At 56.3% G+C, this 21,730-nt stretch overlaps 1 protein-coding gene across 1 annotated transcript in view; it reads right to left on the bottom strand.

Annotated features, from left to right (window-relative positions):
* Window positions 1-21,712, bottom strand: part of GPR123 (G protein-coupled receptor 123) — a 54,997-nt gene extending 33,285 nt beyond the window's left edge. The window contains exons 1-5 of the mRNA XM_008583755.1: window positions 21,548-21,712; window positions 20,616-20,802; window positions 9,936-10,063; window positions 6,071-6,194; window positions 2,133-2,278 (exon numbers count right to left, since the gene is read on the bottom strand). Coding sequence (XP_008581977.1) covers window positions 2,133-2,278; window positions 6,071-6,194; window positions 9,936-10,063; window positions 20,616-20,618 — 401 coding nt within the window. The 5' untranslated portion in view covers window positions 20,619-20,802; window positions 21,548-21,712. The remainder of the gene's footprint in view (window positions 1-2,132; window positions 2,279-6,070; window positions 6,195-9,935; window positions 10,064-20,615; window positions 20,803-21,547) is intronic.
* Between the last annotated feature and the right edge of the window lie 18 nt (window positions 21,713-21,730).

Here is a 21,730-nt window from a genome sequence, read left to right as displayed (position 1 = left end):
GGGGGGGGGGGGTGTAGGTGGGTGGTGGTCTCCAGGAGACACCAAGAGGAGCCACAAGTGAGCTAGTCCTTGGGGTCCTCCGAGTCCACCAGTCAGCACCACACCCGCTCTGCGGTGTGACCCCCTGGGCAAGCCCCAGGCCTGGCCAGCAGCATCTGCTCTAAGTGCAGCTGGAAGACTCCAGACAGAGAGGAAAGCGCTGGAACGCGCCGCGGCTTCCACCGCACTCTTCAAAAACCCAGGCAACTCTTCAATCAATTACAGACGAGGAAATGCATTTTGAGAGTGATTTTTAAACCCAGGGGACCTCAGGAGAGGAGAGGTAATGAGTCCTCCGTCCCGGGCCCCCAGGAGCAGCGGTGGCATCGCCCCCGCGGCATCTCCCCGGCCCTGGCTGCTAAGTGGCGACATGTCTGCTCAAATCAGAAAATCAAACAACGTCAGGAGGCGCTCCAGGTGGAAATTAGCTTATTGACTTAGACAGCACAGGGTGTTGCTTTATCTGCCTCAAAATGAGTTCTACTGGTGGTTTTACCACACCGAGGGGTTGCTCTGCAAATTCGCACAGATCGCCTGGAGGTGAGTGTCTCCCCAAACAGCCGAGGAACCCCCAGGGCAGCTGCGTCTATGGAGCCTGCCTGGACGAAGTCACTCAGGGTCACTCTGGAAAATTCCACAGGTGGCTCGGGGTGGGCATTTGCAGAGCCTCAGATGACCTCCAGGAGGACGGCTGGGCCAGATGCACCTCACACAAGCCAGTGCCACACGCAAGGCCTCACTAGCCGGCCACTTGTGAACCTGGCTTTTGCTGACTCTGGTGTTGGGGATTTGGCCTATGCCAGAGCCACCGAACTCCCATCAGAGTGACAGCTGTTTGGTCACAGTGGAGCCATGTTTGCGTCTGAAGGAGCTTCCGATGGTTCCTCGGCAGTGGGTTGTCTTCTCGTGGATGGGAGCAGCTTCTGCCACCTCCCAGACAAGCTAGTTCCACAGGAGTCCCCTAGCTTTTGGCTCTGGATGGGAGGGAGGTGACCACAGCCATCCTGGCCCCTGCGGGTTGTTCCTGTGGCCCCAGGCATGTCCATGTCCCTACCAAGTCTACTGAGAGTCCCCGGCCTGAGAAAAGAGCAGGACGACCAGATGGAGCAGGTCTACCCACCACCAGTCCCAAGAGGCCAGGCCATGGTCACCTTGAAATTAGCAACTGAGCATGTGACAGTCTTTGATGGAGTTTGGATGTGTTGTCCCTGCCAAAACTCATGTGGAAATTTGATCTCCGGTGTGGCAGTGTTGGAAACTGATTGAGTCATGGGGGCGGATCCCTCATGAATGGATTAATGCTCTCCCTGGGGGAGGGGGGAGTAATGAGTGAGTTCTCGCTGGATTAGTTCCAGCGAGCTCTTGTTGCTTAAAAAGACCCTGGCACCTTCTCTCTGTCTCTTGCTTCCTCTCGCCATGTGATCTGCTTGTACCCACCAGCTGCCTGCCACTTTCTGCCATGAGTAGAAGCAGCCTGAGGCCCGTGCCAGATGCAGCTGTCCCAGAATTGTGAGCCAAATTTCTATTCTTTATAAATTACCCAGTCTCAGGTAACTCTGTTATAGCAACACAAAAATACAGTCTTCTACCAGCTAACGAGTGGATGTCTCAACGGCACTGAGACCATGAAGCAAACCGAAGCCGTGGCCACCCAGAGCCTATCTGCACACATGGCCACACCAGTCCCTCTGCAGCTTGGGAGGGCACCACCCCCAGCCAGCTCCAGCCACAAATGGCAGAGCCCTGCCCTGGACCACCCTCCCTTGGCACCCCGCCCCCAGAAAACAACCTCCCTATGCCACCCTTGACATCCTGCCCCAGCACATGGACCCCCCCTTCCCCCAGCACACGGTGCCCCTGTCCCAGCACATGAAGCTCCTCTGACCCCAGCACAAGGGACTCCCAGGCCCCCTTGGCATCCTGCCGCCAGCACATGGCCCAGCCCCTGGTATCCCGCACTTGTGTGGATGAAACCTCCTCAGGCCATAAGCTGCCTGGTGAGGAAATTTGCCAAGACCTGAAAGGGGTGCCCAGGGTTGGGAACTCTGGGGGACTGGGAGTGTAGGTGGGCCACACGCAAGCATGCTTGGTACCTGAGCAGGGGCTGCTTGGGGTACGGTGGGTGGTCTGCGCCCGGGCACAGTGGGGCCTTCTTGGTCACCTGCTGGTAGATGTTCCTGGCGGTCACCCCGATCCACAGCAGGGTGGAGAGTGTGGAATAGTGCAGCAGGATGCCCACCTGGGGGGAGAGCGTGGTCAGCAGGCCCCACCTCCGCCAGGTGACCCACGGCGGACAGCGGTCTGCCCCCAGCAGCTCCCTCTGCGTCTTGAAGAGACCCGCAGCAGGGTGGGGGGCTTACCTCTGGCCGACGTGCACACCTCACAGGGCCCCAGAGCTCTCGAGACCTGCAGGGGCTGCCAGGACCCTGGCACTGCTTAGCTTTGCTTCCACAGAGAGAGGGGTGGGGGCTGCAGCACGCTCCTCCTGGGGTCGCTGTGGCTCAGGCATGGACCCTGTGGGCTGGAGAGATGAGCTCCTCCTGGGCCCAGCACTCCCATGCGTCCACCGAGTGAAAGAATCATGCTGGCCCATGCGGGGGTCTCCCCAACGCTAGTGTCTGTGGCATGGCAGGTGGGGAGGAACACCAACGGGGAGGGGGCCTGGACAAGCCACTACGCAAGACAGTGCGTCATTCCTGCGGAAACAGCACTGGAGCTGTGTCTGCCATGGCACGTGCCGTGGCAGCTAGTTGTGCGTCCACACTCCTGCCTCTCTATCGGATTCCAGGAAGTGAGGTCACCCTTGGAGTGGCAACCTGACATATTGAACTGATGAGTAAAATATTGCTGTGGCTGGAAATGACAGAAGTGATCGAGGAAAGCAGAGATTCTCTGAATGAAGCCACCGCCGCGCTGCTTCAATGACCAATGAGACCCAGACTTCAGGTTTTACCTGGGGGGACGCTCTCTCTGAGGGTGGGGTGGGAAATTCAGGGTGCCTGCTGATGGCTCCGGGGCTCCCTGTGCGCCGGACAGTGGGAGACGCGCGCTCCCCTCGCCTGGACCTGGGGGGCCCGTGTGCGGTCCCACGCTGGGCCTGGCCTGGCCGACGTGCTGGGAACCCCAGACAACCTCTGCACAGAAGAGGATGGAGCAGGGCAGGCAGCGTGGCAGCCAGGCCTGCGCTTGAGGGATGCCCCAGTGGCACAGCTGCCACTGTCACGTGTGAGTGGAAATGCCAGGAGAGGGCAGGGAGCGCCGGGAGTGGGAGCTGGCTTTGCGCCTGGTCCGAGGGCCCAGTTCATCTGGGCCGTGTGCCTTTGGGGGTTACAAGAAGGTGGGAGCAGCAGAACCCTGTCTCCCAAACATGGGCTCATTTAGGCTGGACATGTGCAGAGGACACAGGGACACTGCATGGCTGCCTGGCAGTACCTGCTGCCTGGAAAAGGGGTGGCAGGCAGGCCAACCCACCCACGCTTCCGGACCCAGGGCCAGCACTGACGCACATCCATCATGTGGCCTTCTGCTTTTGTTTATGATGTCACTTAGTGCTTAATGAGGCTCATGGTCATCCTCCTGTTGCCATAGCAACTGTCGGTTCCCTCCTGTGTCGAGCGCCATGGACCCTTCCTCGTGTGTCGTTTCACTGGGGCACCGTGATGCTGAAGGGCTTGGCAGTGAAGGTGGGCCCCAAGAGTCCTGCGCTTGGGTACCAGTGGCGGCTGAGGTCACCTGTCCACAGCCTGGTTTTTAACCGGCCCTGCTCAGGTCTCTCCTCCCCAGCAGACAGCGGAGGGGCCTTCTGCTTGCCCCAGGGCCCTCAGCAGCAGCATAGCACACCCCTGTTCACGGCTGCAAAGCACAGGTGGAGTTAAAGAAACATCGGTGGTCACAGGACAATGTCACCCTGAAGGCCTCGAGGACGTCCCTAGAGCTGAGCTGCCACATGCTGGCCTTTGGGTTCTTGGCCCGGCTTTGTCCTCTCCAGCTGCTCTGCAGTGCCTCCTGCACTAAGGGCTGGTTTTCTGCCTTTGTCTGCTGTCTGACCCCTTGCAGGAGACCCGGTGGGCTTGTCTCTGGTTGTGCACAGCATCACTGCACGGCCCAGCACCTGGCAGGCCCTTGGCGCACATTTGCCAAGTGAATGAATGAATGAGTGATTGAGTGATGGCCTGTCACCTGCAAATGTACATGGGAGATCAAGATGGTATCAGGAAAGGGCACAGACTTTTCTACTTCAGAACTCAGGGGCCCATGTCCTCCGATGGAGGTCCCAAGTGTTGTCACGAGGAGAGAATGGAGCATCTCTCTCCTTAACACCATCTCCACACAGATCTCACCCCCACCAACCCTCCCGGACCTGCCCTACCCCCCACACACCTCGAGTGTCTGCCCCAGGCTGTCGCCTGCTGGCCTGTGCATGGGGAGAGTTCGCAGGTTTTCTGGGGCTGTGGGCAGAGTTTACCCAAAGCCCTGTGGGATGGGACCACCACCCGCACTTCCAGTCGGTTTGTCCCCAGCAGGGTCCCAGTGTGGAGTGCTCAGGTGGCAACGTGTGGATGTCAGAGTTATAATGCCTTTCATTGCGTTTCTCGGGCTCCCTGGCTGGTGCCACATGCAAGACGTCAATTGGATTTCCTGGGAGCTCACTGTGGCCGTTTCTGGTTTATTGAGAGGCTGTGAACAGGGAAGTGTGTCTGACCCTCAGCCTTCGCCAGGCATGTGTCGCCACTTCCCTGTAAGGGCCGTGCTGGCCCAGGACCAGGTGGTGGATAGACCTGTCACGGCTGGTCATGACATGCAGTCACAGACATGACGCCTCCTCTTGCAGAGGCTGGGCTCAGCCTCCAGAGCTCTGGGGCGGCAGTGCTGTGTCAAGGGCATGGGTGCCTGCTCGTGGCCCACTCCTGGCCTCACATCAGGTGGTGCTGGGAAGAAGGAGGCTCTGCAGCTGTGGCCAGGCCTGTGGGCCATGCAGGGAGCTGTGCTCTTAGCCCGACGCTCCCTGAGGCAGCCCTGCAGGAGCAACCTCTCACCCACCGTCCCCAGGGTGAGTCTCGGTCGCTGCCGCCTATGCAGGGGACAGGTGCCTGCGGGTCCAGGTGACTAGATGGAGGCTGCTCTGCAGCCAGCAGGAGGTTCTTGCTGAGCTCATGATGGCAGAGGCAGCAAGGGGGTCAGGAGGCTGTGTGGGTGCCAGGAGGGCTGCCAGGTGCGAGCCCAGACAGTGACAGAGACCACGGGGGTCTGTGAAAAGTTGCTGCTGGTCCACGGGGCTGAGCCTGGCATGCAGCAGGCTGCCGGGGGGTGGGGCTGGACCTGCACTGCAGAGGCTCGTGGCCACCCCTCTCCCTGGCCCAAGCCACAGCCCAAAGGGGTTGAGGACCAGGCCTGGTTCTGATGGAAGCGTCTCTGCCATGAGCTCTGCGAGGCACTGAGCGATTTATACTTTCTCCTCTTTTAGACCAAGGTCAGGCTGGGCACAAGTGTGGGGAAGACCCGTTTCATGACTTCCCTTGTTCTTTTCAATGTTCAGGGGCTTTGAAGCTCCACTTTTTCCTGAGAGGGAGCACAGTTCCTGCAGGGGCAGGACACCTACCGCAGCCGGGACAACCTGGTGACCCACAGGTGACGGAGCTTCTTCTCCTGGTCACGAGCTGAGGCTTCAGTGTCCAGAGTTTCCAACCTGGACCAGAAGCACATGGTCCTTCCCGAGCTCCCCCCAGTCTCTTTAGGAGAGGCAGGTTGTGTCCCTGTCCTGGGAAGAGCATGGTTTCTTGGATGATAAGTGTCTTGTTAGCATGTCACCACAAGCCTTGGGGCAAGACGGTCCCATGAAAAATAATTTATATGATCAAATGTGGAGCAAAACAGTGGATTCATATGGAGTGAGACCGTCCTACAGACACACAGGATGCCCGCTGCTCCCTTACCAGGCACAACTGAACACATACTGGAATATTATTTCATAAGCAAGACAGCTATCACACATATCCCCTTTGGTGGCAATGGAAACAGGAACAGCACTCACCGCCTGGCACAGGATGGGGTACTTGGTGCGATTGATGCCGCCGGCGAACACTGTGACGGTCAGAGCAGCGTGGAAGCAGAAATTCAGCAGCATGTGCCGGCCTTTCCGGCTGATGCGGATGGCACTGTGGGGAACAGAGATTTCTCGTTAGGAGCCAGCGTTTCAGGGAGCAGCGTGGGAACGAGCCCTCTCGTCTGAAGGATGTGCTTTGTCTACATGGGGATGGTGGGCCCTCGGCAGGCCAGGAAAGTCAGGGACAGACGGATGGACAGTGCTGGATCCACCCTTAGTGGGTTGCCGTTAGATAATTTCATGTTAAATCACCTTAGAATGCTAAGACTGGGAAGGTTTTTGCAGTCTTGACCAATCTGACCACTTGGCAGATGAAGGTGCGGAGGCCCTGAGACCCTGGCCTGTCTGCGGTCGAGAAATGGAAGTCGTGCTTTCTGGTCCCCAGGATGAGCTCTTCCCTCTCTGAGCAGATGTTTGAGGCCTTAGGAAGAGGCCATGGCTATGACCATGGCTCTGCACGTGACCCTGCTATCACCTGGCCTGTGCCTGTCTCCGTGACCATAAACACGTCTAAAGCTCTGCTCTGCCCCTGGCTGCGGCCAGGACTGACATTGATAAACTTTGACTGTGACTGTGGCCGTGACCTTCACCATGGCCCCAAGCATGCAAAAGGCTCTTCCCATGACCACAGCTGCTGTGGTTTGAATGTTTGTTTCCCCTAAATTCATACATTGAAATCCAGCCACAATGTGATGGTGTAAGGAAGTGGGGTATTGGGCAGAGCCCTCATGATGGGATTAGTGCTCTCATGAAAGTGGCCCCTTCCACCATGTAAGGACACACCAAGAAGGTGTCATCTGTGAACCAGGAAAGAGGCCCTCAGCAGACACCAAATCTGCCAGCGCCTTGATCTTGGACTCCTCAGCTTTGGACATGCCCAAGGCTCCACATGCCCAGGCCTCTAATTATGACCTTGGCCATGCCCAGGCCTCTGCCCATGATCTTGGTATTGAACATACCCAGGTCTCTGCCTATGATCTTGGTCTTGAACATGCCCAGGCCTCTGCCTATGATCTTGGTCTTGAACATGCCCAGGCCCCTGCCTATGATCTTGGTCTTGCACATGCCCAGGCCTCTGCCCATGATCTTGGTCTTGAATATACCCAGGTCTCTGCCCATGATCTTGGCCTTGAACACACTCAAGCCTCTGCCCATGATCTTGGTCTTGAATATACCCAGGTCTCTGCCCATGATCTTGGCCTTGAACACACCTAAGCCTCTGCCCATGGTCTTGGCCTTGAACACACTCAAGCCTCTGCCCATGATCTTGGTCTTGAATATACCCAGGTCTCTGCCCATGATCTTGGCCTTGAACACACCTAAGCCTCTGCCCATGGTCTTGGCCTTGAACACACTCAAGCCTCTGCCCATGATCTTGGTCTTGAATATACCCAGGTCTCTGCCCATGATCTTGGCCTTGAACACACCTAAGCCTCTGCCCATGGTCTTGGCCTTGAACACACTCAAGCCTCTGCCCATGATCTTGGTCTTGAATATACCCAGGTCTCTGCCCATGATCTTGGCCTTGAACACACCTAAGCCTCTGCCCATGGTCTTGGCCTTGAACACACTCAAGCCTCTGCCCATGATCTTGGTCTTGAATATACCCAGGTCTCTGCCCATGATCTTGGCCTTGAACACACCTAAGCCTCTGCCCATGGTCTTGGCCTTGAACACACTCAAGCCTCTGCCCATGATCTTGGTCTTGAATATACCCAGGTCTCTGCCCATGATCTTGGCCTTGAACACACCTAAGCCTCTGCCCATGGTCTTGGCCTTGAACACACTCAAGCCTCTGCCCATGATCTTGGTCTTGAATATACCCAGGTCTCTGCCCATGATCTTGGCCTTGAACACACCTAAGCCTCTGCCCATGGTCTTGGCCTTGAACACACTCAAGCCTCTGCCCATGATCTTGGTCTTGAATATACCCAGGTCTCTGCCCATGATCTTGGCCTTGAACACACCTAAGCCTCTGCCCATGGTCTTGGCCTTGAACACACTCAAGCCTCTGCCCATGATCTTGGTCTTGAATATACCCAGGTCTCTGCCCATGATCTTGGCCTTGAACACACCTAAGCCTCTGCCCATGGTCTTGGCCTTGAACACACTCAAGCCTCTGCCCATGATCTTGGTCTTGAATATACCCAGGTCTCTGCCCATGATCTTGGCCTTGAACACACCTAAGCCTCTGCCCATGGTCTTGGCCTTGAACACACTCAAGCCTCTGCCCATGATCTTGGTCTTGAATATACCCAGGTCTCTGCCCATGATCTTGGCCTTGAACACACCTAAGCCTCTGCCCATGGTCTTGGCCTTGAACACACTCAAGCCTCTGCCCATGATCTTGGTCTTGAATATACCCAGGTCTCTGCCCATGATCTTGGCCTTGAACACACCTAAGCCTCTGCCCATGGTCTTGGCCTTGAACACACTCAAGCCTCTGCCCATGATCTTGGCCTTGGACACGCCCAAGCCTCTGCCCATGATCTTGGCCTTGGACACGCCCAAGCCTCTGCCCATGATCTTGGCCTTGAACACACTCAAGCCTCTGCCCATGATCTTGGTCTGGGACACGCCTAAGCCTCTGCCCATGACCTTGGCCTTGAACATACCCAGGTCTCTGCCTATGATCTTGGCCTTGAACATGCCCAAGCCTCTGCCCATGATCTTGGTCTTGGACACACCCAAGCCTCTGCCCATGATCTTGGTCTTAGACACACCCAAGCCTCTGCACATTGTCTTAGTCTTGGACACACTCAAGCCTCTGCCCATGATCTTGCTCTTGGACACACCCAAGCATCTGCCCATGATCTTGGTCTTGGACACACTCAAGCCTCTGCCCATGATCTTGGTCTTGGACACACTCAAGCCTCTGCCCATGATCTTGCTCTTGAACACACCCAAGCCTCTGCCCATGATCTTGGTTCTGGACATGCCCAAGCCTCTGCCCATGATCTTGGTCTTGAACACACCCAAGCATCTGCCCATGATCTTGGTCTTGAACACACCCAAGCCTCTGCCCATGATCTTGCTCTTGAACACACCCAAGCATCTGCCCATGATCTTGGTCTTGAACACACCCAAGCCTCTGCCCATGATCTTGGTTCTGGACACACCCAAGCCTCTGCCCATGATCTTGCTCTTGGACACACCCAAGCCTCTGCCCATGATCTTGGTCTTGGACACGCCCAAGCCTCTGCTCATGACTATGGCTGTGGTCATGGCCTAGGCATTGCCCATGACTCTGATGATGGGCTTGACCCTGACCCTGACCCTCCTCACATTCTCCGGTGCCTCTCCACATGATGCAGACACACTGAGGTTATCCCCTCACTCCCAGACATGGATAAAAAAACAAGTTCAGAAGCAGAAAACTGACCAGACTCCCCCTTCTAGACAGAGGCACAATGGAAGGGTCTTTGAGGGTCCTGCAGTTCACTCCATCACCCCAAGGAGGTGGACTTCTCAGCGCCCCTGGACTGACATTGCACCCACTTCAGGAAGAACTTATTTCACCCAATTTGATAAGAACATGAGGCTGCTGTTGAGAAGACCCTGTGGAGGCTCAGAGTGGAAGGGCATGGCTCCCCTGAGCACCTGTCTACCCTCTGGCTCTGTGATGGGCACCCAGGGTTGGGCAGGTTCAAGCTGGCTGGTGATGGGTGGAGCATCTTCTAGGGACTTCTTGCCATGCGAGGGGTGGTGAAACCCCATTTCATGGATGTGCATTCACAGATAAATCATTAGGTCCCAGGGCAAAATGGGGGTGCTTCCGCTGTGCCAGCCTTACCTCTGGTGCACAAGGTAGGTGATGATGGAGGTGAGGAGGCACAGCAGCATGACTGCCGTACACGCGTACACCACGGGGTGCAGGAGCTCCCCTGGGTGCTGGGGCAGAGACAGGACAGTCTTCAAATCCTGGAAAGAAAACAGGAGACCTGTGTGACCACATGGCCAGGCATCTGTGCATGCGGCAGATGCCCAGGCTCTCCCCTGCATTCCCAGGCATTCTCTGATCTGAGCTATGATTTGTTAGGTCTCACTGGAACAGACACACTGCTAAGGCAGAGGAGCCAGGCTGGTAGCCGAGAAGGCCCTGTGCAGTGTGAGCTCCCTGCAGGCACAGCTGCAGCACCGCGGGCTCCACATGTGAGGTTTGTCTTCACCTCCACCAGGGCTGCTCAGCTGAGGGCGTCTTTGCGTGGCTCTGAGAGCCAGCTCCTAGAGGGCAGTCTCTGCCATGCCTGGACGCCTGCCTCCAGCCTCTTTCCATCCAAGGCCGCTGGCAGAGGGCAGAGTGCACCTCTCCTGCTGAGTGGGGGTCTGGATGGAGCCTTACAGAGAGACAGCGAAACACATCAGACTACCCCGACCCACTTCTGAACCTCACACCCATGCACTTTCTGCTGCTACAAAATTCTCCTAATCAGTTTCAGCAAGTCCTCATAGTGTTGACTCAAGTCGATGGAGCAAAAGCAAAAGTTGTTGTGAACCAAAAGACACAGGCCCCAGAACCCCACTCCCATTTCTGGATGTCACAGCCCGAAGTAGAGGGCTCGAGGTCAGAGTTCAAAGGAGAACATGTCTTCCCCGTGGTAGAGTAAAACGAGGGAAGAATGTCCCTGGTTGGAAATGTCTGGGAATGTTTTAGTCTTTTTTTTCATTAGACCAGTGAGGTGAGCTCCCACCGTATGGGGCGCTGGGGCACAGAGAGGCAAAATCCCAAATGCAGCCCCAAGATTTACCTGCCCTGGGAGCCACATTCCCATGATGATGGATAGAAAACACTGGAAGCAAAGGGCAACACCACACAGGCGGGGCCAGTCGGCCTTCACCAGGAGCAAAACCCCAAACTCAGTGACTGACACTCACTGGAGAAGAGGGTCCTGGAGGACCACAGCCCCCTCCTTGGTGTGGGTGCGTGAGGCTCACTGCCCACGGGACAGTGAAATTGAGGGTCAGAGATCCAGCATCCACTTGACCTCTGACCCTGGGCTAGAAAAGGCAGTGCCTAGCACTGTTCTAGATGCTTCACGTGCTGCAGCTCACGGAGTCACATGAAGACCCTTCTGTAGATGGATGGTGTCCCTCAAATTCATAGGTAGAGGCCCTAAGCCTCCGTGTGACTGCGTCTGGAGATGGAGCCTAGAAAGAGGTATGTGAGGTTAAACAAAGCCACGAGGGTGGGCCCTGATCCAACAGGACTGGTGTCCTTGTAGGAAGGAGAAGAGACACCAGGGGTGCCGACACACAGAGAAGGCCACAGTAAGGACACAGGAAGAAGGCAAGAACGGCTGCAGGAGAAAACCTGCAAACATGGTCTTGAGCCTAAGTCCCACTTTCTGCACCTTCAGACCGACCTGCAGAATTTTGTGCAACAGCTGAGTTGACTGATATCCCTCATGGGGTGGGTACACCATCCCCACAGAACTCTATAACGAGACCCCGTAGACCCTCAGAACCCCCTGGGTGGGTGCCGTGGACCCCACTCTGCAAAGCAGCAGTTGAAGTCATGCTCCCCCACCCAGGCTGGTGCTCTGCTCCCAGGGCCCTGAGGAGACGCTGTCGTCAGGTGGGCAGGCGGGGGCTGGTGTCAGCTTTATCTGGACATGGGCTGGGGGTCTGAGGGTCCTGTGGAGTCTGTGGCTGCAGAAGGCTGCCCAGGAGGTCCCCTTTGCGATCTCACTGAGCTGCCCCAGCTGGGACACAGGAAAGGCAGTGGGGGGTTGGGGTCTGCAGCTGAGCTGGCCTCACCCACCAGCCCACATGGGTGCCCACGGCCCATGCACCTCTCCGAGCTGGGAGCACCCAGCTGGGACACAGGAAAGGCAGTGGGGGGTTGGGGTCTGCAGCTGAGCTGGCCTCACCCCCCAGCCCACATGGGTGCCCACGGCCCATGCACCTCTCCGAGCTGGGAGCGGCTCTGAGTGTGCAGTGGGTGCCCGCCTGGGCTGTCAGAGCTGCAGGAAGCAGTCAGCTGTGCCTCCAGGATGGCACTAGGCTCAGTAATGCAGGAAGAAGAGAAAACCCTCCTGTGCATGAAGGGCTGTGGGCAGGAGGCAGCTTCACCTGAGTCAGGGAAGCAGGAAACCCATGAGTCCGAGAGCTCATGCTGCTTTCCCTGCCGATGCACAATCTCCTGTCAGTTTAGCTAAGATGAGGCCTGGCCAGCAGGGAACACCTGACATGCTCAGAGGGTACTCCAGGGAGCTGAGGGCCACCGTGGCACCCAGCCACTTCCTCTGTCTGTGACCCTGCCCAGATGTGGGGGTCTCACTGCTGTGCCCACAGTAGCTGATGGAATCACATCCCAGTGCAAAGGTGCTGAGTGACTGGGGACACTGAGGGGACTCCTCACGGTCTGACTGCTGGGGGATGTGGCTGATAATCAAAGCCAGAAATAAGGCCCCTGATCCAGAATAAGCAGATGACCCGATGTGACTGAGGGAGAGGTGACTGCAGGCTGTCCACCCTGCATCCCCTGTGCTTTGGCACTGAACCTACCATGGCATGGAAGCCCGAGGGGAATGTGTGGGCATGGGCAGGATGTGACCACAACTGCCTCCATACAACATGGGCTTTGCGACGCCTGCTGCTCTCAGCGCACCTTCCTATGAAACCACAAGCTCAAGATGAAATACGTGGAGACGCCCGCCACATGGTGTCAGAGTCACCAGGGCCTGCAGCGTCGGATGGGAAACCTGGAGATCCTGCCTGCTGCAGCCTGACTTGGAAGGCAGCCCATGCTCAGTCTGAGGCTCTGAGGCAGGGTCCGCAGTCTGAATTCCCCCAGGCCAGCCCTGGCAGCCCCTCCTGGTCTTTACTCTCTTGCCCCATAGAAGCCTCCTTCTGAGGCACAAACACCAGCATGCCATGCTGTCCGGGGTGGCACCTGCTGGCCCCTCTGTCCTGCCGCGGGAGCCCTCACCTGCGAGGACAAAGGCTGGAGTGGAGAAGGGATGTCTGATGAGAGAGGGAGTGAGCCGCAGGCTGCAGCACATGCCTCTGCTCCCCAGCAGCGTTGAGAGCCTGCCCTTTCTTCCTGGACACTGAGCACCAAGCCGGAGATGGAGAGCCTCACGGTTCAGCCCTGGTTCCATGATGTGGTCTGCACAGATGCCCCTGAGGGTTTTGGGAAGGGACGGCTGTCCAGGAGACCCCCGCCATCACTCTTGCCCTCTGAGAAGAGAAGAGCTGGACAGACCTCAGTCTGGATTCTTCCGAGTGCCCCAAAGACCCGAAGTGTCGGGTGCCTCCTGCAACCGGGCTAGGGCCCAGTGCACAGAAGCATCGGGGGAGAAGCTGCCCAGGCCACAGTTATGCAGCCTGGAAGCCACACCACTTTGGAGCGGGGGGTTTGCTTCTCATCAGCGGGCTCGGTTTTGAGGATTCACATGCATTGAGGCAGCCAGGGGTGGCCTCCAACCCCTGGAGCAGCTTTGTGAGCCTGGGAGGCCGGGGCTCTGGAGGGCGTCATCTGTGCAAGGATCAGCTTCTGTGACTGGGGATGAAATGATGTGTGGGTCAACAGTATGTTTTATAAGAAACAGGGATTCAGTTTGGTTTGGTTTCCCTTTTTTTTTTTCTTTCTCTAAATTACAGTCATCAACAGTGCCTTTCTACATTTTTAGAGGTGACATTTAAAATTCAAAGTAGGTAATGCAAAATAGAGATATATTTTATATCTTAAAGTTCACACATGCACAAGTTCCTCTTGGAAAAGTCTACTTTGCAAATGCTCTACGGGCAGATCAGGATGATTTGGTATGTGGTCAAACAGAATTTGACTGACTTTAGCAGAGAAGTTCCTCTGAGGCCATGAAATCAAAGCGCTCTCTGGACCAGACGCAGGGATGAGTGTGAATCTCACGTCACAGGAGCACAGTCGAGAGAACCCGCCAGGCCACGGGAGGGGAAGGACAAAGGCGGCCCCCAGCCTTCCTGGCCCAGACAAAGTGCTGGCCTGTGGGCTCATTCCTGTGCTTGCAGGACCACAGCAGAGACGTCACCTCTCCCCTCCCGCCAGGCCACGGGAGGGGAAGGACAAAGGCGGCCCCCAGCCTTCCTGGCCCAGACAAAGGGCTGGCATGTGGGCTCATTCCTGTGCTTGCAGGACCACAGCAGAGACGTCACCTCTCCCCTGGGAAATGTGGCTTCCCTCTTCCCAGTCCTGACGTGTGGGGGACGCATGCTCTGGTTCATTTGTGTTTCCTTTTTCTCGAGTCATGTCTCCCTTCTGCATTTGCTGTTGTTGCAGCTGGATGTATCGTTAGGTGCGTCACACCAATCAAGTGGCTCAGGATGTTAAGACAGAAGAAAGGAAGAAAGACGGGATGAAAGAGGTCAACCAGGTTATATGCCAATGGGCTGATCAAAACTTAACCCTTTTGCAAGAGTGAGACCTGGAAAAGTGACCTCCTTAAAGCCGGGGAGTGCAAGCTGTCTGAAGGCACACGCCTGCCTGCGCGGCTTCAGGCTCCGTGCGGCTGAGGGAACAGGCAGGTGTCCTGGGTCCTCTGGCTCTTCTGGGTCTTTTCCTGGTTCTTCTTCCCGGTTCTGCACCAATGAAGATGGATTTCATTAGAGCCTGATGTATTCCCTCATCTGACGTTTTAATGACAATTGCATCTATTTATCTGTCAACCCTTCATAAAAGTGTCTGGGGAAAAGGCAGAAGGCAGAAGGTAAGTGATGTATTCATTTGGAACACAGATGATTCTGACCGGGCATTACGTTTATACAGTTCGTGAGGGTTTTCTTTTAGGAGGGGGTATGTGGGCTAGTAAAACTATGGAGAGGTTTGGGAAAAAAACACGTTGAAAATACCGTAGGGACTTTGCTTTTCCACTTGGTTTTTGTTTGCTTAAAGTCCTTAACTTAAGGCGGAATGGTAGGTAGGATGAAAAACTCTCCCTTTGTGACACAAAGGGAGAGTTTAGGAGTTTTTAGTCATTTAGATATTGAACCAAATGAAAAGGAACAAACTGAAAAGCACTTACTGAAGTCTGAAGTGTTTGTGAGTGTGACACACTATCTGTGACAAGCCTGTCAGGAGGCGGGTCCCCGGCCACTTCCCACCTCCTGGACACAGTGCCTGATGGGGACTGTGAGGTGAATTTAGAGGGGAAACACCCCCCACACGTGGGTTCACTTACTTTGTAACAACTCAGAGCCATGAATGTCCCCTAACCCATGTTCCAGTCTCTTTCTTCCCGGGGCTCACCTTGCACAGGTGGAGCCTCACGGGAGCGCCTGCGAGTTCAGGGTCCCCTCGCTCCCTGACTCTCCTTCCCAGGAGCCGCAGCACCAGGGCTGAGGCCGCTGCCCTCTGTCCACTGCCCAGTCTCTTTGGGGGTTTTAATCCTATCATGTCTTTTTTTAATGAGGGCGCTTCCCACCCTGCTGCTACTGGTGGCTACAAGGCGGCTACACCGAAGCAAAGCCACTGCAAATTGGGTTATTGTGCCCCTTGCTCTGTGCCTGAACAATCAAGTGAGAGTGAGCTCACCCCATCAGCCCTGACATAAACACCCCAGTTACTGGAAGTAAGTAGCACCAGGAGGCTGCACCGCATCACACCACAACACCACCCCAACCACAGCACACCAACCACACCACAGCACCCCAACCACATCACATCACACCAACCACAACACATCAACCACATCACACCAACCACATCACACCACAGCACAGCACACCATACCACAGCACACCAACCACACCAACCACACCACACCAACCACACCACATCACACCAACCACAGCACAGCACACCAACCACATCATACCAACCACATCACACCAACCATATCACACCAACCAACTACATCATGCCAAACACATCACACCAACCAGACCACATCACACCAGACCACATCAACCACATCACAACAACCACACCACACCACACCACAGCTCACCAACCACACCACAGCACCCCAACCACACCACAGCACCCCAACCGTATCACATCACACCAACCACAACACATCACACCACATCACACCAACCACATCACACAACAGCATACCACATCAACCACATCACACCAACCACATCACACCACAGCACAGCACACCATACCGCAGCACACCAACCACACCAACCACATCACATCAACCACACCACACCAACCACACCACATCACACCAACCACAGCACAGCACACCAACCACATCATACCAACCACACCACACCAACCATATCACACCAACCAACTACATCATGCCAAACACATCACACCAACCAGACTACATCACACCACACCACATCAACCACATCACACCAACCACACCACACCACACCACAGCTCACCAACCACACCACATCACACCAACCACACCGCAGCACACCAATCACATCACACCACACCCTATCAGACCAACCACACCACATCACACCACATCACACCAACCACACCACACCAACCACACCACACCAACCATATCACACCAACCAACTACATCCTGCCAAACACATCACACCAACCAGACCACATCACACCACACCACATCAACCACATCACAACAACCACACCACACCACACCACAGCTCACCAACCACACCACATCACACCAACCACACCGCAGCACACCAATCACATCACACCACACCCCATCAAACCAACCACACCACATCACACCACATCACACCAACTACATCACACCAACCACACCAACCACATCACATCAACTNCCAACCACATCACACCACAGCACAGCACACCATACCGCAGCACACCAACCACACCAACCACATCACATCAACCACACCACACCAACCACACCACATCACACCAACCACAGCACAGCACACCAACCACATCATACCAACCACACCACACCAACCACACCACAGCACCCCAACCACATCACATCACACCAACCACAACACATCACACCACATCACACCAACCACATCACACAACAGCATACCACATCAACCACATCACACCAACCACATCACACCACAGCACAGCACACCATACCGCAGCACACCAACCACACCAACCACATCACATCAACCACACCACACCAACCACACCACACCACACCACAGCTCACCAACCACACCACATCACACCAACCACACCGCAGCACACCAATCACATCACACCACACCCTATCAGACCAACCACACCACATCACACCACATCACACCAACCACACCACACCAACCACACCACACCAACCATATCACACCAACCAACTACATCCTGCCAAACACATCACACCAACCAGACCACATCACACCACACCACATCAACCACATCACAACAACCACACCACACCACACCACAGCTCACCAACCACACCACATCACACCAACCACACCGCAGCACACCAACCACACCGCAGCACACCAATCACATCACACCACACCCCATCAAACCAACCACACCACATCACACCACATCACACTAACCACACCACATCACACCAACTACATCACACCAACCACACCAACCACATCACATCAACCGCACCACACCAACCACATCACACCAACCACACTGACTACACCAACCGCATTGCACCAACCACACCACACCACATCATCTCATGCTATACCATAACACACCATAACACACCATACCACACCACACCACACTATACTATATCACACCACATCACAGTTTACCACACCACAACAACCACATCAATCACAGCACAACACACCATACCACACCAACCATGACAACCACAGCACCGCACAGCACACCACACCATGCTATACCACAACACCCACACCAACCACACCATACCACACTATAGCACACTATACCACATCACTCATACTAACCACACCACACCACACTATACTATATCAGACCACACCACACTATACTACATTACACTATACTATACCATGCCACACCACACCTCACTATACCACACCACACCATACCACACCCTATATACCATCCCATATCACACTGTACCACACCACACCACTCCATATTGTATCCCACACTAGACCACATCGTAATATATCACACCACACCACACTGTACTATACCACATGACACCATACCACACTGTACTACACCACACCACACCCACCACACCAGCCACATTATACCAGCCACACCAACAACACCATACCATATCCTACCACACCACACCACACTACCATCCCACACCACACCAACCAGACCACACCACACCCACTGCACCATGCCATGTCGCTATACCACACCATGCTATACCACACCATGCTATATACCACACCACACTGTACTATGCCATATCCTACCCTACCATATCTATCATACCAGTCACATCCTTCTATCTAATTCCTGGCCCCAGGAACAGTGTTGCTAGAAAAGCCAGCACTTGTGCCAAGTGAAAGGTGCCTCAGTGAAACCACCAGACTTAGACACTCTGAAGGACAGAAAGAGAGAAAGCAAAAAGGTCTGGACAGTTTTTCCTCTAATTTCAAAGATTGTCATTTTGTTCCCTTGAAGAACGATCATTCTCCAGGCTAAGTGTGAGGATCACAGATTACAGGATGCAAAATAATACGTATTTTGGTGCCTGTTTGAATTTAAATATTAATAACACCTATTGGAGAAACAAGCAAGTCTACGTCTGCTTTTGTTTATTAACAGCTGTAGTGAAGATGCATAGCAGGGGAGAAGGTGTCCCCAGCTTCAAATATTGGAAATGTGGCCTGCAGGATGTGGACACTCCATGGGGGAGCAAGTAGCTGTCCGGTCAGAGCACGACGAGGCAGACAAGGGGCTTGCTCAGAGAGGAGGACGAGGGTCACAGCAAGCCCACTGGACAGCCACTCCATGCAGTGCTGACTCAGCCTCAGCACGGGCTGGTGGAGAGGCCACCAGAAGACCGTGACCTACATCTTTACACCTGGAACTGAGAAGGCAGCTTGCTCCATGACAGGTGTCGAAGATGCCAGGGCAGGCACCATGCAAGTGACCAGGGCACAGCAGCAGGGCGTGAGCAGGGTCGGGACCACCTGCCCAGCTACAGCCTTCAGCCTTCCCTCCCCATGCCCCGGGTCACTGGGTGGCCCTGCCCAGGTATCTACAGCACAGACTCAGAGACACATGCACAGTAGCGCTTGCCCTGGAATTGTGCAAGTCGGGAAGGCAACTCACACACTCTCTGACCACTTCAGAAATTCTCTCCGGTGTAAACTTCATTCGTGGAGAATAAAAACCCAGCCAACTGCTGAAATGCCACACCCTCCAAGCAAAGCTCACCCTCCAGGTTTCCATAGCCTGAATGAGCTGGAAGCCTCGACGACGAGGGGCGGAACAGCCGCTGGGCTGCCAGGAGCCGAGAGGAAAGAGCGGGCACTTCACAGACAGGGGCCACCCCGGCACAGTTTTGCAGAGAAGGGCTGATGGTGAACGAGGAGACGGTGGCCGGGGCTGAGCTGGCGGTGGGCCATGCAGCGGCCACCCCACCCCGGGGCACCTCTTGATCCGCCTTTCATCTGCCAGTGACAAGTTTCCATTTTGTAAACAGGGATCTACCTTTGAGGATGAAAACCACATGAGTGGTGCCCTGAAGTGTGCGGTGCTCGCAGGGGCAACAAGCGTTGGCATTGGACGCTGGAGGAAGCTGCAGGCCCAGCCCGCGTCCTCCGGCCTGGCTGTAACCTCGTCGGACGTCTCAGAGGTCAAGTGTGCTGACAGCCTCAGAGGCTCAGGTGGCATTGTGAGATGATGCTGAATTTTGGCAAACAGCATCTGTCCTGTCTGGACATTTTGCACTCAGCAAGAAGAGTGTGACCGAGGGGCGCCGACAGGCTGCTCCTTACGAGGGAGACACGGTCCACGCTGTCCTGCAGGGCATCGGCATTCCCCACACGTGCAGGGCCCTTGCCGCCCCTCAGCTGTCCCCAGCCAACACACAGCGCATTGTTTACCCGGCTGTCACTCCTTCCGGAATGCAGACTGGCGGCGGCCACAGTGACAGCTTTGGGAGGAGCCCCTCACGGGTCCTGCCTGCTGCCCCACCACTGACAGCCGCACCCCCTTCCTGGTGAGAGGCGCCCCTCCCCATCACAGCCTTGGGGGCGCAAGCCCAGCCCAGCTGCCCCCACTGCCACTTCTAGATGGGCAGGGGCCGGCAGGGCGCGGGGGGGAAGAGCCGAGGACATGGGAGGGAGCCCGGCCCGCGCCAGACCCGGTTCCCACAGGGCACGGCGGCACGTCCCGCAGGACGGCTGTCGCCTGCACTGACAAAATGAGTCGACGAGCCGTGCCCGCAGCTAATTAGCGTGATCAACATCAAGCCAGCCAGCGAGCAGACAGAGCCGAGCCAGGCGGCCCGAGAACCTCCCCCCAGGACGGAGCACGTGCCCAGACCGCCAGCTCTCTAGCCAGCCACACTCCACCATGAACAGGGGTGGCAGCCCTCGGCGTGGCCCAGGTGTGGCCCAGTCCCAGCCGGCAGGGCTGCCTGGAGCTGGTGGCCCCCAGGGGCCAAATACTCACCATGAGCACTGCAAAGTTAGCGAAGCGTGAGCGCCGGATGGAGGGTGTCGCCGGCTGAGGCGGTCATGTGGCGCCCTTTTCCCCATCAGCCTCCATGGCCATCCAGAAGGTCAAAGTCTCAGACAGCAGCTGAGGTACCTTGGGGTGCCCGTGCTGGGGCGGGTGTGGGTCTCGAGGTGGCAGCCACCTGCGGAGACAGCGTGTTGTCAGAGGCGTGGGGTGGAGGGTCCCGCCTGCGCCTGCAGTGTGCAGCCCCCACCCATCCCAGGGAGTGGCAGGAAGCTTGCCCCTTCCCAGCTCCCCTCCACCCAGGCTAGCCTGCAGGAGTCGGCTGGCTCAGGCTCTGTCCGGGGCATGTGGAGGTTCCGGGTGACAGGCGGGGGGTCCTGAGTCTCAGGGACTTTGGACAGAATGTGCTGACGGCCAGACACTGTCCTGCTCGGGAGCACCTGCGTCTCCATATTTTGAAAACTGGTATGCTGCCCAGCCCAGCCAAGAACTAAACTCAGTCGCTCGCCACCGCACAAAGCCAAGTACACACGTCTGTCAGCGGAAGTCAAGAGACTCAAACAAGCCGCAAATGAACCTCCCAACCAAGGTGCGGCCAGACCAGGTGGGCGGAACCGTGCGCCGCCCGGACGTGGCCGGGCCTGGGGCTGGCGTCCTCCCCACACGCGGCTGTCGCCTGCGCCCTCTCAGCGGGATGTCAGCTGTGGCTCTGCACCGGGCAGCCTTAGCCGAAAGTTACTCAGAATCTGCTTCCCAAAGAGCAGGAGGCGCCTCGCCCCCAGGGGGGCGTTTTTGCCCTGCTGGGTGGCCGCCGCAGCCAGTGGCTCCGACCCTCGCCTCCCCCAGGCAGGTCCCACTGCTGTGTCCCTGCCCGAGGGCCCACCCGTCGCTCAGACCCAGAACGACGAAGCCCAACTTCTCACCTATTTCGGCCAAAGCAGCTGGACAGGCAGCAGTCTCCTCGCGCTGCCCTTTGCTGGCCAGGCGGGGCGGGTGGCCTGTGCCGGGCCACCACGGTCTTCCATCCCGGAGGGTGGCAGGCGGCGGGCGGCGGGCTGGGGCGTGTGAGGGCAGCTGTCAACAGATTGCAGAGCTGCGGCGGCGAC

Source organism: Galeopterus variegatus, unplaced genomic scaffold (genome assembly GCF_000696425.1).
Source record: "Galeopterus variegatus unplaced genomic scaffold, G_variegatus-3.0.2 Scaffold3028, whole genome shotgun sequence".
Taxonomy (NCBI): Eukaryota; Metazoa; Chordata; class Mammalia; order Dermoptera; family Cynocephalidae; genus Galeopterus; species Galeopterus variegatus.
Note: the sequence above shows the minus strand (reverse complement) of the source record. Positions and strands in the feature narration are given on the sequence as shown.